This window comes from Chenopodium album, chromosome 22 (assembly GCF_948465745.1).
Source record: "Chenopodium album chromosome 22, dcCheAlbu1.1, whole genome shotgun sequence".
In the NCBI taxonomy this organism is placed as follows: domain Eukaryota; kingdom Viridiplantae; phylum Streptophyta; class Magnoliopsida; order Caryophyllales; family Amaranthaceae; genus Chenopodium; species Chenopodium album.
This window is the reverse complement of record NC_137855.1, coordinates 3495457-3514411: the sequence shown is the minus strand read 5'-3', so window position 1 is coordinate 3514411 and position 18955 is coordinate 3495457. Positions and strand designations below refer to the sequence as shown.

Sequence of the window (18955 nt, the reverse complement as noted above, 5' to 3'; positions counted from 1 at the left end):
TTTCGTTTGTATATTATAGGTTACTTTGTTATTTTATAAGTGATAACACGGTGTGACCATCCACACAAGACGGACTAATCGAACTTGTACTTGTTGGTTGAGGTTGTTGTTACTAATAATCCAATTTCCTTACTCGTTTTCCTATAAAATTAATATTAGACATTATTCTTTCACGTCATAAAAAACAATATTTACTAATAATAATAATTTCATTGCAATAAACATTAGTAGCTCTTTTCACTTCACCTTTAAAAAATTATTCCAGTTAAGTAAAAAATAATTTCGGGTTAACAAAAATAAGTTGAAAAGAACAAGGCTTAATATGTAACTCTACATTCGTGTTATGCATGAGTTATCTATATAGCAATTATTTCTTCATTGATTTTATTTCCAAATATCATTTATTATAAATGATACCACATGATAATTGTAGAAATATTTCCTATTGGAGGTAGATTTGGTTAGAAGAATTTTGGTAATTTAAATGATTTTAGTGAAACTTAGGGTCTGTTCACATTTACTGAACTGATTGGAGCTGAACTGAACTAAACTAAACATATTGGAGCTGAACTGAACTGAGCTAAGCTGAAATGAATATTTTATGAGAGAAGAAATTAGGAACTGAACTGAACTGATTGGAGCTGAACGCCTGAACTGAACTGATTGGAGCTGAACTGAACTGAAATTAAGTAAATATGAACAAGCCCTTAATGTAAGTTGAAGAATGAGGTACTGATTGCTCGGATACTATAGGTGAATACCAATGGTCGAGCCTGCTAGCTTGATTCAATATGGCTTGAGTAAAATGCGGGTTTGGGTAGCCTTAGATCACAATTTTAGCTAAAACCCGAACCTAGACTGAAAAAAGACCGATAGTTCGTCTTGGGCGACACTTTTTTTTTTTTTTGTCAATTTTGGGTATGATATTTTATGTTAAGGCTTAGCCCCGACCCAAGTTCTGATTACCTCTACTAGATACCTCTCATTAATCCTACATTTCTTTAATATAGAGTACGTAATTGAGATAGATGGTTGTATTGTGATTTTATACTCATTGCGTCATTGCACTATTTCTTTATAATTGCACTATTTCACAGTAGATAAAAAGTTAAAAACGAATAGAAATATACAACTTTCAATTGATGCAAGATACTCCTTCTATTTCAAAATAAATGCCTTTGGTTTGACAAGGCACACGTATGTTAATGACTTAATGCAGAACGTTGTCAATTTTTTTTAATTATCAATAAGTATAATACATAGTACAAGTTACGTGTATAAAGTCAATATTCAGAAACAACACTTTAAGACGATTCAAACAAGTAGCTACATAATTATATACGGAGTACTTGAATTTTGTAAATGAAATGAGCAACAAATAGGTGATAACTCTGTTTCAAAAAAAAAAAAAAAAAAAAGGAAGGTGATAACTATTTTCCATAGGTAAGTAAGGGCCTGTTCTCATTGACCGAACTCAGCTGAACTGAACTGAATTGAGCTGAACTGAATTGAACTGAACTGAATTGAAATGAATATTTTATAAGAGAAGGAAATTAGAAGCTGAACTGAACTGAACTGAAACGAATATTTTATAAGAGAAGGAAATTAGAAGCTGAACTGAACTAAACTGAACTGAACTGAACTCAGCTAAACTGAACTGAATTAAACTGAACTGAACTGTACTGAGTTTCAACGTAAGAGAACAGGCCCTAAGAGTAGTAATTGTCACCTAAATCTCGTACCAAACTACCAATGCACTCAATAACGATAATGATTTATTTGAGGGCTTGTTCAGATTTACTGAACTGAATAGAATATTTTATGAGAGGAGAAAATTAGGAATTGAAGTGAACTGAAAATAAGCCGAATAGAATCTAACCCAAAAGACACTCGTACTAAATAGTAAATACTCGTATCTCGTACAATGTATGCAGTATAATGTACTCCGTATGATGTATGATTTCATCCACATCCGTACTCTTAACTCTTAAGGCAACCTTAACTCAATTACTCCGTGACATTTTCCTTTGTAAAGTTTCAATACATTAATACACACTGTAAAAAATCAGTAATTGTAATTAGACTAATAAATCCTGTACTAATTACGGAGTATATGTTTTCTGAGCAACTCTAGAAAACACGACATAGATTCAAAACCTTTATTTCTCTCTCCTACTGTCTCTATTCTGTAGCAACAACATTCTTTGCTTCTCTGCCATACTTCTTCTTCTTCAACAATTTGACCACTACTTCTCTCTCTTCTTCCTCAATCATTCATTTCTCACGCCAATAATTTCTGTACGCTTTCCCATTCCAAGAAATTCGATTTTATCATTTTATTTTTATCCACATTTTCAAACATTAATTCAGATTGATTAGCTAATATTCTACCCTTTAGCAGCTAAACCCAGTTCAGAAGTTTATTCAACAACCAATTATAAAAAAAACCCTTGTTTAAAGGTCAATATTATGCTTACCCAGATCAATTTTCAGCTTCTCTGATCTAGAAAAAATCTGGGAAAATTGGGATTTTAGATAATATCTAAGATTCCCAATTTCCCCCAAATTCCATTTCTGTTGAATTTAATTTCCTGGGTTTTTCTTGATTCAATTTGAGATGTCAGGTTTCAAAGCCCCATGTCCTGCTAATTCAGTGTTATATAACAAAACCCTTTGTGCTTGTTCACCTGGGTATCTCTTCAATGCTACCACAAAAAGTTGCGGATTATTTACTATAAATCCTTCAAAATTTATTGTAAATTCTGGGGTTGATTACTCAATTTCATTCCCAGAAACAATCTTTTCATTTGATCAAATTAAGAAGTTTACTCAATCTCAAGCTGTGTTCTTAGAAGCCACTGCAGTTTTGTTGGTTTCTTGGTTGTTGTTCTGTGTGTTTTTAAGGTTTCGCAAATTGGGGGATGGAAGAAGTATTTGGTTCCAGCTTAGATGGTGGATCAGTCGTCTTGATGTTTGCTTTGCTACAAGGCATTGGCTGGTAAATTGGGGTTTTTTACTTTTTTTTTTTTTTATTGGTTTGTTTTTGTTGCTTTTAAGTTTCAAATGATTGTGTTTGATGGTTTATTGGGATGAATATTAAATAAGTGATAGTTTAGTTAGCTTGAATGGAATTTAACTGTGTTTAGTCATGGTTTTGATGTGTTTATATGTATGTGTTGTTGTCTAGTAGTATTACTGCTAATATCTGTGTGTTTATGTGGGGGCGCCCTAGCATATGTGTGTGGTGTTCATATGATGTGACTCAATTGTTTGATAGTTTAGGCATAAAGTTTTTGATAAGCAATGTGCTGCTAGGTGATAATGACCTTCATCTTGTTTGATACTTGAAATTGTAGCTGAGGATGTTATTGTGTTGCTCACTGTGTTTGAGATTTTGTTACCTCCAATGGCATAATTTACATATTTGGTAGAACGCTATTTATGGATATCATGTCTGATGGTTAAACACTAAGTTCTTGTTCATTATATTGATTCTTTCGGCATAACATGCTTAATGATAAATCAAGCAGGCCATGGTTTGTAGTACACTTATGGTTTAGCATTTAGAAGCCCTTATTGCCTTGGGAGCATCTTTCCTGGAAGAGGGTCATGAAATTAGCTATTGATGAAATTTGTTTCAGTTTTCTTTCTTATATGCTGCAACAGAATGGCACTGCACTCTGTTGTTGCGCGGGCTAGAAACTTATGAGAACCCTATGTCTCTTATAGAAAGCCATTTTTAGATCTAAATTAGAAGGAGCGGATTGTTTATCAGATTTTAGAAGATCGTGAGGTTCTGACAATTTAGATTAGTGGAGCTTAGTTAACTTCCTCGAAATTATGGTGTCTCTCTTTGCCATCTATTAATTATCTACCAAACCTATGATACATTAAGCTGAATAAAATAAATTAGTCACACAATCAGAAATTGTAGTTGTGGGAGCTTATAGATCTTTGTACATTCTGGCCTGTTGTAGAAGCAGAATAGGATAAGAATAAAGTTGCAGAACAGACAGGAAAAAAAAAAAGGATCATTAGGTGTCAAGAGAATTGGAATGCTGTGTACTGAAGTTTGGAGGTCCTATAACCAACACACACTACATTTTTCTCCCTAAAACGCTATATAATTATTCATGTAGCAATTTATTCAGCCAATTATACACTAACTAACCATGAGAACAGACTGAATCTAGCTTGTGTTACCATGTATCATCCGACCTATGACATTTAAAACATTATCTTGTTATTCTCGTAGAAGGATATTATTTTTGCTTTTATCAATTATATGTATTATTGTCTCACAGAATTGTGTCTTTGTTGACCAGATTTCTCAACTCCTGCAGTTATGGAGCCAAGATGTCCATAACTGCTTTATTATCATTCCCCCTGTTCTTTGTCATCATTTTCGATTATTAACATCTTATGTATGACGCATTGACGCATTAGAACTCTTGTTGAACTGAATATCACATATCTGTGTGCAGGAGGATCAGAAGGTAGTTAAGAAGCGAAAAACTGAACTTGGGGGAGCATTCTCCATTGCCAGCTGGATACTTTTCATTGGTCTGTTTTCGGCGTGAGTATAGATTGTGCACAAAATTTGTTGTTTTTCTGATGCATATGTCCTATCAAAATTTGATTGTATACAAATTTTCTGTCCATTTCTTGTTATATATGGGTATGCTGCTGCAAGGAAGCTTTCTTGACATGCTTTCCTCACTCTTCCTCAGGCTTCTGTATCAGATCATATCCAAAAGAAGCGTGGAGGTCCACAATCTGAGGGCAACAAATGGTCCTGATTTAGTTGCTTTTATGAATGATATGGAGTTTAATATTACAACCATTTCTAGTATGAGCTGCTCTCAATTGCGCAGTCTTGGTACTATTTTTTTGGGCAATCCAGGATCCATTGACTATCGTGTAGCACCTCTGTCAACCTTTGCCAACTATTCTTGCCTTAACACTTCCCGTGGACCAACAATAAGTTTGAGGTGCAACAATTGCCCTCTTGGACGGGACAATGTATACATCTCATGGCAATTTATTGATTTGCCTGGTCAACCTGCCAGTGCAGTTGCATTTGAATTCAATCTTACAGCAAGAAACCCTGCCCAGAAGAAACATATGAGTTTAGTCAGTGGTATGGTGAGAAATGGAACTGATTTGAATGATATGCCTTTAGCATTCCGAGGCATGGGTACAAATATATTAAAGTTCAATTTATTTCCCAGAGTGTATCAGAATTTACATAATCTAAAGCTTGTCCAACCTCTGTTCCATGAGTTTGTTCCGGGTTCCTTTATAAGAGATGCAAATGCTCTTCAGGCGTCCCTTCAGAATCCAAATAATGGATTGATGAACACCACATTGCACATCAATTTTCTCTCTGACTACATAGTTGAGATTGATAATCAGAATATATTGGGACCAGGTAAGCACTTTTGGTTATAATGTTAATTGCCTCTCTTGTATATGAATCTCTATTATTACTATATCCAGAACATGTTGCTTTGTTCACAAATGCTCATTAGTTTTTAGCCAATAGCCATATTGAGCATGAAGTGTAACGACATGCTTTGCTATCTGCAATGATGGGTTTGATTTACGGATCTGTTGTCTCTCATGTATAGTGGACAACTGGTGATGAATTTGATGACTGAGCTTTTGTTTGATTATTGCTCCTTATGTTCCTTAAATTCCATGCATTCTCTAATACCAAATTTTAAAACTAATAGGTCTTTAACTTGTTTGCGTAACAGTTAGGTGATTTAGCAGTAGAGGAATTTTAAAATTTGATTATCAACCAACAACACATACCTCTCACTAGTGTCTAATCCATGGAGGGGTAAGGGAGGTCAAAACGTATGCAGCCTCACCTCTGCAATATCAGAAGTTTTGTTCCATAAGATCCTTAATTGGTAAAGACTTTCAAACTAGGTGATCAGTTAGTATGGTGACTAGTTCTTTGTTATGAAAAATTAAGGAAGTATGAGGATTCAGCGATGAGAGTCCCCCATAAAATCTGGTTTCTTTTCAATAATGAAATTATGTGAGCTGTTAATTAAAATACAGTATCTTGAGTTCTCTACAAATGTCCCCCCCGCCCACCCCAAGCCAAAAAAAAAAAAAAAAAAAAAAAACTAGCTTCTATTGTAGCATTCTCCTTTCTTAAAATGTATCCCCTGAACTTTTTGCTTGGCTGGTAACATGAAGCCATGTGATATTAATGTGGCCAATTAGATGTGCCTCTCAAATGACATAAATACAACTCTCAACCAAATCAGGGGAAGAAGCTCTGGGTTTCTTTTTTTACGTCAGCAATATTAATGACTGTATGTATGGTATTAAAGGTCTTGTTTCGAAGCTGAATTTGGCATCTGTTGCATGTTAGTGATGTTGCTGTGGTCAACGGCTGTTATTTGGACTGGAGTTAAGACTTGGATGGTGCAATCATTTTTTTATGACAGTGATTCAGATTTTTGACTCATTAAGATCTTTAATTTTGTTTTAATAGCTTAATCCAATTATCCCCCTCTTCCCCACAATCTCATATCTTGTTTCATTTGGTACTGCAGTGAGCTTCCTTGCAGACCTTGGTGGTCTTTACTGCATAAGTATTGGGATTTTCTTCTACCTTTTGGTGCAAGTAAGTAATGATTTTATTTTAATGTTATCTGTTACTTGCCAGTGTATCACCAAAATGACACTGCATTGAAAATCACAACACAATTTTTGAGGCTGTTGCTTGTTCTCATATAATTTATGTACATGGATTATTTTGTTTATTGTGATGCCTGTAAATTGGCCTTCAATCTGCATGTCATCTGTACTTTTGTCATTGTACTATCCTATATTACATGGGTAGCTTCATTGTTATTTATAATATTATAGTGCAAAGGTTGTTCTACTTCCAGCAGATTTTGGTTTATGATCGAGTTAACTCTTTCCCTCTAAAATTGGATACTTCTGTATTTTGTATCACATGGAAAGTCAGCTGGAACCTCTGATTTGGCAATTGGTTCTTCACTGGTTTCTTGTTTTAGGTTCCTTTGGGAGAAAACTAGTTATGCTCCTGTCCCTAGTAAAGGGAATATTTTTAATTTTACTTCTACCTGCACACGCTACTCTTTTGAGTTACTTTTTTTTTTTTTAAAAAAAAAAAAACTTATCTGTTCAATTTTTGTTATGGTCAGTTATATGACTAAAACAAGTCTCTAATCCACCTTTTTGCTTGCCGATGAACTTTTTTCCATGACTTTTAGTGTGAATACAGAATCAAAAGACTACGTAATGAAGATCAGGTTTTCAGGAATATCAGAAGTCGACGTAAAGCTCAGGATCATTGGGATAAGGTAGTGTTCTATTATTCCATGCATATTAGTAAACTACTAATTTAGTGGTTTGCCTTCTTCCTTTTGAATCGAGTTCTGATTAGTCACTCTTTTTAACCTTGGATCCAGTTGAGGAAGTATGTAATGTATACATGGGGTCCTAGCTCATTACTTGAAGATAATTATAACTTTAGTGGCAACGGATGTTGTGATTGTGCTGGGGGTGCCTCGCTTAGAAAAGGCGAATCTATACACAAAAGGAGTCGTCAAGAAATTAGTCTGCGTGCCATTAGTTTTGACAAGAAAGATAGTTCGCGCAAGGGAATGGTAAGTCTCTTATGGACTTCGTATTTGGTCTAAATACGCTGCAGGTCTCTACACTAAATTAGTTTGTTCAAAGCTCTGCATTTTTGGATTTTGCTTGAAAAGAAAAATGTTCACTTTACAATTCTCCTTTCAAAATGTGGTAAGACTCCTAGGTCTTTAGACCAATAGATCAATGGATTGTTTGCGACTTAGGACGAGATTCTCAACTGTCTTGCACCAATTCTTTGTTTTGGTCACCTAGTAATTTGTGGAATTATTAGTTCCTTTCTCCTCACAAGACAGTCCATTTAGCTGCCTTGATAACTTAATTTTCAAAATAAGCATTTAGTTGTGTTTCTGTCCTGCATATGAGCTGATCTAGATTCAAATCGTGAGGTTTTGCATGTGTGTGGTTGGTAAAAGAACTGTTAACAAGTGTTGCATCCATCTTTTGATGTTTAGATTCAGCACTTTTACAATTTTTCACATTATTTTGGCTGCATAATTAGTGGAGTTCATGATGTTTAACCAGGTTGGAAAACATTTGTCAGAACCTACAAAAAGCTTGAAAGATGTTAATATTCCTCCTCCACCAACTTTACCTGGTAAGTTAATGCTGATTATTGCTTTGCTTCTTATTTTACTTGCTATTTCAATATTTTTCTAGTTTTTCTATCCACCCATGTTGGTGATTAAGAATGAAGGAATATATGAATTTGATAAATTGCACAGTGGTTTTAACTCAATTACCATTTGTTTGTGGCAGAGTTTAATGGAAGTTCTAATGTTGATGTGTCTGATATCCAAAAGAACCTTAAAGATCTATATGAATATAACACAATGTTAAGGGAGAAACTGGTTGATACCCAGTCTATGCTTCGTGTTTTAACAAACAAGTATCCATCTATGGCATCAGAAGTCCAAACGTGATATCTAACTTGCCAGTTGGCGCTAGTTGAGCTTGTCTCCAGTAGCTTGAAGCAACTGCGCAACTGTAAATGTCGACTTCATAAGCTTCTGGTTTTCCCCGATGAACTCCTTCGTGCTGTTATTGAGAACAATATATGTTTTATGATGTCCTTGATCTTGGGGAGCCGTATGTGTGGGCAGGTATTCAGTCTCATGTAAATTCGTACAGTTGAAGTTCATTGTTGGTTGGGGATGCAGAATTAAATTCGGAGGCATATATGGATATACCATGTGGTGTGAAACTGAGATTCTGGTTGCTGTAGTAGAGCGCTTTCCAAGTTTCCATCAAGAAAAAACATTTTTGCGAGTCATTTGATCATTTTTGAAATATACGAGTGAAAATATCAGTGTTGTTTCAAGAGCATTGTGCCTTTATTATTTTGTTATTTTCTTGTTGCAGTTTGTACATATTTTTTCAGTACGTGGATAAAAACCAAATGAGCAATGGTGCATATATTTCAACTTTGACTGTATTGTTGTTCAAAAATTTTTTTTGATGTATTGAAATTTGAAATACGTCAGTCTTCAATACTTTGTAATAGGTTGTACTATTACTACAGCATATGAAATTATGAATACTTTATTTTTTTGGTAATGTCTCACTAGGGCAATGAGTACAAATTATTGAAAAAACAAATGTGAGTGAGGAATTTGAACAAGTGATACATTGTATACATGCCCCCAGTTTTAATTATTACTTGTAGGTCAATATTCTCAATATCAACCCATTGGTTGGTGCAAAGAGGACTCGTGTTCAATTCCTTGTAACAACAATTGAGAGGGAATTGAAACCTGATCATTTAGAAGTGATTCCAAAATTTAGTTTAACTCAAAAGAATTGGGTGGAATACTAGAAAAAAAATAAAAAAAATTCTTAATATCATATTGTTACATATGAAGTGCTAGTAAGTACTACTCCCGTACTTTGTAATATCAACAAAGTGTTGGTTCATTTGATAATGTTCTTATCTTAGGGCCTATTCACATTTACTTTATTTCAGTTCAGTTCATCTTTAATCTGTTCATTTCAGTTCAGCTCCTAATTTCCCTCTCATAAAATATTCATTTCAATTCTGTTCAACTCCAGTCAGTCTGGTTCAATTCAGTTCAGTTCAGCTCAGCTCAGTTCTGTAAATATAAACAAACCCTTACTCTCAGTAAAATAAAATTTGACATAATTTTATTTTGATAACGCGGATAAAGATTTTGAGTCCATACTTGAGTCTAATCAAACCATGAATACCACCAAAATAATACTCCTAAAAAAGTACTCACTTGTTGTGAAATAAAGAGAATAAGAGAAGAATTGAGGAGAGAATAAATCTATGTATTTCATTCCATGTGATAAGGTGTATATATATATATATATATATATATATATATATATATATATATATATATATATATATATATATATATATATATATATATATATATATACATACATACAATATATTTAGGGCTTGATTGGATAAGAATATAAACCCTATCTAGATTGTTCCGGAATGATACAAAGGAGGATAATGGATATCCATAAATATTTCATAACACTCCCCCTTGGATGTCCATTATCGAAGACTGTGCCTCATTAAAACCTTCCTAGGAAAAACCCTGTGGGATAAAAACCTAATGAAGGAAAAAGAGTACAACATTCTTCGTAATACGCTCGAAATGCTGCCTCGTTAAAAACCTTACCAGGAAAACCCAATATGGGACAAAAACCATGGTTAAGGGAAAAAGAGTGCAGCGCGTAATTTCTCCTCTGATGAATACATAACTTGAGGTCTTCTAATGCAATGAATCCAATGTAGTTGAGAGTCTTCTCACATGATGCAGAATGGTATCATTCCTTGATTTTCGATCCTCCCAAATCTTTAAATCTTTACGCGAACAAGTGAGTCTTCATATCACCAAACCTATAACAATAATACATGTGTTTGTCCAAATTTCATTCGAAATCTCTGTTTAAAGTTGCCTTAACCATTATACTTATAATAGAAATTGATGATCATTATTATTTGATTAAACATTCCTTAATAATAATACGGCAACACATGATATTATTAATGTTGATTTTTTCAATTTTGTATAATATAACACATGTAATTATATACATTGACCATGGTTCTTCTGGACCATGATAAAACAGTCTCACTCATAAAGTATCTTGTTGATTATTTAGAATATTTATAATTGACACGATAGTTCTCTTTCATATACAAATAGTAATTCTCATTACTAATAACACTTTTATGCTCAAACTTCAGGTTGAGATGTCAATGATTCAGTCACATAGACTAAAAGTTTAATAATAATTACAATATTCAAAATATAAATTTCGTAGGGCTGGATATATAAATGCGTCGTTTATAAGTTCTTCGGGAACTCTTCTTCTTACATGATTCATAACATGCAATTAAATCGGCGTCATCAATAATTTCATCACAATTATAAGCCCATTGGAATATAAATCTCTCTTTCTCATTTTTCATCAAATAAATATGTCTTACTATACTTTGAATGAACATTGACATACACCACAATTATTGTATAGAAAGTAATGCATGCAATATGAGATATAGAATATATGATAACATATTAAACAAATAATGCAATAAGTAATGCATCTAACAACTTCGAACATATGCAATGAATAATCCAGTAACCTATTACTAACACATGCATATGAACATAAATAGGACTCGAAAATAATGCAAGACACTGTACAGTGTGGATTTTAAAATCCATATTTCATTAGACTTCTGGTCCATGATAAACTTTAATTATTATCATTATGTCGACATAAAAATGGACATATATTTCAGATGTCTTAGTCACTAGTCCATTATATCATGCATATGCATAGTTTATCGGTTCCATCATATACCGGTATCATCATATAATTCCTTAAGATACAACTTTTATTTGCATGCTATTTTGACAATGATATCTAAATATATTTTTCATTGGTACCATCATAATTTTTCTTACATCATAGGCCATCTATTATACTAATTCAGATATCTATACCACTTTTAGGGTATTTCATTCACTATGATATTTATATACTATTACACTATTAGTGTTAACTGCACTATCTTGCCAAATATCATATCTATTAAACATATCTTTATTTTGGAACCGATCACACTACTAAAAATAGGCCAAATTGCGACCGTCTCTGACGGTCGTAAAAAATAGCAAAAACGGTCGCTAAGACGAATTGCGACCGTAAACGGTCGTAACGTGATGGTCGTTATTTTAGTGGTCGCAAAAAAACAAAATTGCGACCGTTTGACGGTCGCAGATTTTTTGCGACCGTTTTTAATATTTTCAACGACCGTAAGGGGAACGGTCGCAAATATTAATAATTGCGACCGGTAAAAGATGCGGTCGCAAAACTGAATATTAGCGACCGTCTAAAGCCGTCGCTAAAAGTTTAAAAAAACAAAAAAAAAGCACCTACCTCCCTGACTTCACAGCTAGCCCCACCACCAATGCCCACCCTAAAACACCACCAGCCACCCCCGATACACCACCCAACCACCTCGAAAACACAAGCCCACCCCGTAAATCTCACCTAGCCACCCCCATATATGTCACCCAGTAGAAAAATAAAACTGAAAAAAAAAATCCCAGCAGCAATCAAACAAAATCAATAAAAACTACAATAACGAACTAAATCAAACGAAAACGAACTAGAAATCTAACAATATCAAACCAAAAATCAAATTACCCACTAAAATTAACAAAATTAAAAATTCGAACAAGCAAAAAAAATCGAACAAGGAAATTCAAACCCACAGAATGAAAATCCAAAAAAAACCAAGTGAAAAAAAAACCCAGAAAATCAAGAAAAAAAACCAGAAATTCAAACCCACAAACATCAAGCAAAACAAATTATACCAGAAAAAGAATTTGAACAAGGAAACTAAAAAAAAAAAACAAGAAAATCAAACCCACATAAATTAACCCAAAAAATTTCGAGCAAGGAAATTCAATAAAAAATGCAATAAACCACATACATTTCCCAATATTTCTTCCTCTTTGAGTTTATATGGTCAAATTCGAGCATAAAAACTCCAGATCTGAAATTTTTATGTGCGAATTTGACCATAAACACAATAATTCTTCGTTTGTTCAACAAAATCCGAACACCCAAAATAGTTTGTTGACAAAAAATCAAAGAAAAAGAAATTGAATGAAGAAGAAAAAGAGAACGAAAATGGAGGAAATGCTGTTGCAATAACGGAAAGAGAACAAGGAGAAAAAAAGGAAAAGGAAAGAATAAGAGATGGAGAAGCGTGTGAGAAAGGATAGGAAGAAAGGGGAGATGGAGGGGAAAGAGGAAAGAGAAGGGGATGTAGAGGAAAGAGGAGAGATGAGCGGCGCCGTTTAAAGAAGATTAGGGTTTGGGAACATGAGGCATTTCTTTTATACCCGGCTTTTTTTTAATTAAAAAAAAAAAAAATTCTTGCGACCGCTCTTAGCGGTCGCAAAATTGCGACTGTCAGATAAACGGTCGCAAAAGAGTTATTTTATTTTAAAGTTATTTTTAATTGTTCATACACCTTTGCGACTGTTTAAAAATCCAAAAACGGTCGCAAAACAGTCGCAAAATTGCGACCGCCTTTAAAACGATCGTAATTTTGCGACCGCCTTTAAAACGGTCGTAATTTTGCGACCGTTTAAAAAACGGTCGCAGATTTCATATTTTGCGACCGTTTTCTTGATGGTCGTAGAAAAACGGTCGCAATTTAGCCGAATTTTAGTAGTGTCATATACAACATACACTTCAGGTGTAGTGATTCAAGTACAATTGGCAAGATTTTATCTCAATGTATACACATAATTAATATGACCAAAATGTATCTTCAACGCTATGCAACATGAGTCATAACTGAATACAAATCAAATCATAAATGTGCAACATATCTTGATAGCATATGGACGAAAGTTGGTTAGAAAACATTTCAAATTACCATTATTTATATAGGGATCAGTAGTTTAATTTTTTTTTTTTTTTGCCAACTTACTCTAATTCTCCCCCTAAGTTGGTAAAATATCTCATATATAGGGGCATCACAATTCTTCACCAACTTAGTATACACATTTGTAATACAATTCATTTCATGGGAGGATCATAATCAACAAAATTTATCTCTCAGAAGAATCATATTAAACAAGCTTTTATCTCTTCTAGAGAGCAATTTTAAATCATTATACATTGCATAACGCATATGTATTTATTATTAAATTTTTCATAATTTGTTCTCTTCAGGAGATCAATAATTCAGCATCAATGGGGAGACATATGTTGTGCAGTTGAATTTGCTTCTTTACTTAATTCTTATGTGCTGACATATAATAGCCCCAATCAAAAGAATTGTTATACAAGCATAAATCACTTGCTTGTAATTCTACTAGGTGGTGATCTTCTGGATCTTTAAAGACTTAAATAGTGCATTTGGTAAGCTTCTGGTCACCTGATAGTTGACAATAATGCATAAGTTATTTGGTGAACTTCTGGTCACCCATTACTCTTTAAATAAAAAATCAAAATCTATTAACTCTTAAAATTTTCCTCAATACAAGTTATTATGATCATAATTCATATATAGCTCAATCTCAAGGTTATGTCTTGCTATTCAATTCATTTCATATATCTAACATTAAGAGAGCGTCAGCACATTATCAAATGAAACTTCAGGTTTCCATAACGGGTAATTATTAAACCCGGATGGCCTAATTAATTATCACATCCAATCATTTTTCTAACTTTGAGTTCTGGTCAGTTTTCCAACACTAGTGATCACTTTATTAAACTTAATTTATGCATGACCATGAATATGATGTGATATTATAACACCAACATGTGTTTCTTCTAGATACAATTGGCAAGACAATCAATTAATATTTTATCCAATAATTACTCATACTCTACTGGAGTTTAAACTATAAACTTGATACATATTTGTATTGTTGGATATTTTATACTCTTCTAGAGTCTTTTATATGATCATGGAACATAAGAATTTTACTAAAAGTTCTTTCTTCTAGAAATGTAATGTAGTTTATCACTTCATCAAATTCGTCATTGTCAATAGTGGCTCCTTTCCTTTTCGAAGATTCTTAATTATATATCTTTAGATTCTATTGATCTATCACACTTCAGGCACGCTATAGGTTCATCAACAATTTGTGTTGTCCATCTGGGACATCAATTTTAATTGGAGCAATAACAATTAGTATATGATCAATGACATTTATTTATATCCATCTTCAGGATGGTATCATTTCAAAATATTTAATTAACATGTGGCCACTTCTATTTAATAAATCGTTGATTTTTAAGTTAATGTATATATCAAACTGACCATCAATATATTTTATTATTTATGTGCAAGGATTACATAAAATAATGGAATGAATACAATCTCCCCCTAATCCTTGCATATATGGGGAATAAAATGAATCCAACATTAAATCTCATCCAAATTTTAAGGCATAAATTCTTTTATCAATGCATGTATCAAGCATAATTATAAAGTCAACTCGTAACTCTTGCCCAATTATATTAATCTCTTATAAATATGGGCATAATAAATTTTGTAAGTAAGTTGCTTATAATATCATGATTAATTTCTTGAACTCATAACACTGTTTCTTGTTCCAATAGATGTTCTTATGAATTTTTTTTTTTCATGAATAATATAATTAATTAAATGAACATCATGCAAACATGCTTATTAGTTTTCTGTCAATCATGCAATTTCTCATTCACTTCTGGGAATGAGCTAGTGAGTCTAGTTAGCTATCATTCATCAATTTGATCTCACATAGAGTTTGCTATTAAAAATATTCAACCAAAGGAAAGCTACATCAACTCCTTAAAAACTTTATTTATATCTTAACATGATGGATAATCTAGTCAGTATATTTTAGAAACTATTAGTAATTTTTTAAGTCATATACATGTTATTGTATTATTCTTGAGGGTCTTTGACCATGCATTGCCTTCATAAATTTAGATAACTTCACGTCCATATATACAAGAATTATGTTAAAATAAATTCATCATTCCAAGAATTCACTTTTACGTAAACATATAACATCAAATACTATCGAATTCAATCACACATCAAAATCATGACAATATATTTTATAATACTATATCAATCAACTACAATAATAATATTATCATGATACTCAGTTCAATTTAATTGTAATTATAATATATGTACATGAACAAAATCTAAAAAAATTCTCATACGAGAATAATGGAAAGATGTATAATACAATGATGTGATACCATGAAAGAGTTGGGGAATGATACTACTTTCAATAATCAACGGAAACTTATTTCTAATATAAGCGATGGCAAGTCTGACTAGATATACTGGATTAAAGCTAATAATACAAAAGAATGGCTAGCAATAGGATTAGGATAGAGTTGAATAATTCATCTCTTATCGTCTAGAGTATGCATGCAATATATTATAGATATTGCAAATTACTACTTTACTAGCAGTACATTATATATCTTTACCCACTATGTTAAAAATCATATAGTAGACGACTAGTAGTCATTATTACTCATCAATTTATCATCACAATTATAATTCATTAATCAACTACTGATTATACAACATTATTTCCTATCAACAGATTAAAACATCCACGTGGTCAATTAATTTAATTATAACACCACATATAAAAAATATATGCTACAAAAATAGTGCAAAGATTTTTAATCACAATAGAATAAAAATATCACAAATCAGTCGCAAATACTTATGATTCGTATCAAATAATCGGCATATATAATACCTTGAAAAGGTCGAATTATATCAAAATTTGGTCAATAAATAATTCACATTCGACAACACTTAAATGATTAGATGTAATGATAAACCAATGTAAAATACAAGCTAGGAGTTTGGCACAAAATATACTAATGAAGTCCCTGAATATATGGGATAAATATTGATTATCCTAAAAGGCTAACTAACAACTAGTATTATGGTACAATAACTTTTGTATACATCCGGTGTACAGTAATTTACTGTACATCGGGGGTCACTTTTTATCAAATTTAGGGTCACTTTTACAATTTTTTGGGTAACTTTTATCAATAAAGTATAAATACTTTGTAACATTTATTTATGTTAGGGTAACATTTATCCATATTAGGGTAACTTTTGCTTATTTTAGGGATAACTTTATAACGGATGTACAATATTTATTGTACATCCGATTTATTTAAAAGTTTGTGATTATGGTAAGTATACATTGACTAAAGATATATACAATAGGTATGATAATTATAGAATAATATATGGTAAATATATTCTAAATTCCTAACAGTAACGTATGATTACATAACCATATCAACATGGCTAATTAACTAAAAGAAGAGCAAAATTCTTAGACCAAAAGTAGTCTGATATTTGCCTAACCCAGCATCAATATGGCTTATTAACTAATAGCATATTTCTTAGGCGACAAAGCAATAATAAACATTGTTAACTCCATATTAATCTAAATAGTTTTAGATAATCGGAGACTTGAAAATTAAAATAAAATAAAATCAATCATCCTACAATTATTCAACTTGATGGCAGATATATTAAACGTAACGAGACGCATCTTGCTCCCGAAAATCCATTATGATAGATGAGACGCATGTTAATCAAATAATTTGACCGTGGTTGATTTCTCATGGGGTGTATTACATGATATTCCTATAATCTATCAATCCAAGAAGCAAAAATATCTATGTAATATTCCTATCCTATATAAAGGCATAAAGTATGAAAGCATATATAACCAAATTAATAAAAACAATCATCATTAAAGGACAATTGAAAAAGCGAGATTTTTACTCCATATCAAAATAAGTCTTCATCAAAATTGTTAATTAGAATACATCCAACAAATATATACATGTCGATCTGTTAAAGTATGTAAAATTATTCACCTAATAGTTTGATAATAATATAACAAAGTTTAGGCGTACCTTGGATTGTCGTTTTAAATGTTGTAAAATTGCTATTGAAATCAATCTAGAGTTATGGTGCAAATTGAACTATATCAACAATATGTTAATCTGCTCAGTTGGCTAGAGTTTGGTGCTGATAACGTGTTGTGAAATAAAGAGAATAAGAGAAGAATTGAGGAGAGAATAAATCTATGTATTTCATTCCATATGATAAGGTATATATATATATATAAAATATTTAGGGCTTGATTGGATAAGAATATAAACCATATCTAAATTGTTCCGGAATGATACAAAGGAGGATAATGGATATCCATAAATATTTCATAACATCACTCCTTTTCTTCACCATTATACCTCCTTCCTCCTCCTATAATTGCAGGTTACTGAAACTCAAGAACATCAACAGGGTTATAGGGAATCGCTGCTTTTTCATCCTCTTTGCAATTTCAACAATGTCGCGTTCTTTCACTGGTACCTTTCTTCCTTTCTCTCCAGTTCTTCCCCATTTCTCATTCTTTTCTCTTCTTCCTTTCCAATTTCTTTCTCGTTTTTACTCTTCTAACTTTGATCATCGTCATTTGATTCTTAATTCTGTAAGAGAACATTGCAAATTAGGGTTTTGCGATCTCAAATTACCCCTTTCCCTCTTCAATCAATTGACCTCTTTGCGTCCTCTTCCTCCTGTTATCGTCTTCAATCAATTATTCACTGCCATTTCCAAATTCAAACGCCTTCATCCTCATTCCACCATTATCTTCCTTTCCTTTCCAGGCACCTTGAATTACTGGGTATTCGATACGATTTGCATTCGTTTGGTATTCTTACTAATTGCTACTGTCATTTAGGTCGTGTCGATTTCGGGTTTTCTATCATGGCTAAATCCCTTAAATTTGGTTACCACCCTAATCATTATACCTTTAACACCTTAATCAATGGTTTTATCCTTAACGAAATGCTCCCTCAAGCTGCTCTTTTGTTGGATAAGGTTGTTAAGCTTGGTTTCCAACCCGACATTTTTACTTGTGGTTCTATGGTTAAAGGCCTTTGTAGGATTGGTGACAATGCAGCTGCTCTCAATTTGCTTAACAAAATGCAACTGCAATCTGCTGGTTATTGTAAGTCTGACCCTGTCATATACAACATTATTATTGATAGTCTCTGTAAGGATAGGTTATCACAACCCGCTATGGACCTGTCAGCCGCTATGAAAACCGAGGGTGTTCAACCCGATGTTGTCACATATAATACCTTGATTCGAGGCCTTTACAATTCTGGATGTGGGGAAGAGGCTAAGTGCGTGTTGACCGAGATGTTAAATAGCAACATTGCACCAGATGTTAAGACT

At 32.7% G+C, this 18955-nt stretch overlaps 1 protein-coding gene across 1 annotated transcript; it reads left to right on the top strand.

Moving 5' to 3' along the window:
- The first annotated feature begins 2145 nt into the window (after positions 1 to 2145).
- Positions 2146 to 9071, top strand: LOC145605408 (uncharacterized). Its single transcript, XM_081661452.1, has 8 exons — positions 2146 to 2998; positions 4485 to 4576; positions 4731 to 5431; positions 6576 to 6646; positions 7263 to 7352; positions 7461 to 7658; positions 8170 to 8242; positions 8404 to 9071. The coding sequence occupies exons 1-8, from the start codon at positions 2618 to 2620 to the stop codon at positions 8565 to 8567; spliced, it is 1770 nt and encodes a 589-aa protein (XP_081517578.1). The 5' UTR covers positions 2146 to 2617; the 3' UTR covers positions 8568 to 9071.
- Positions 9072 to 18955: the final 9884 nt, after the last annotated feature.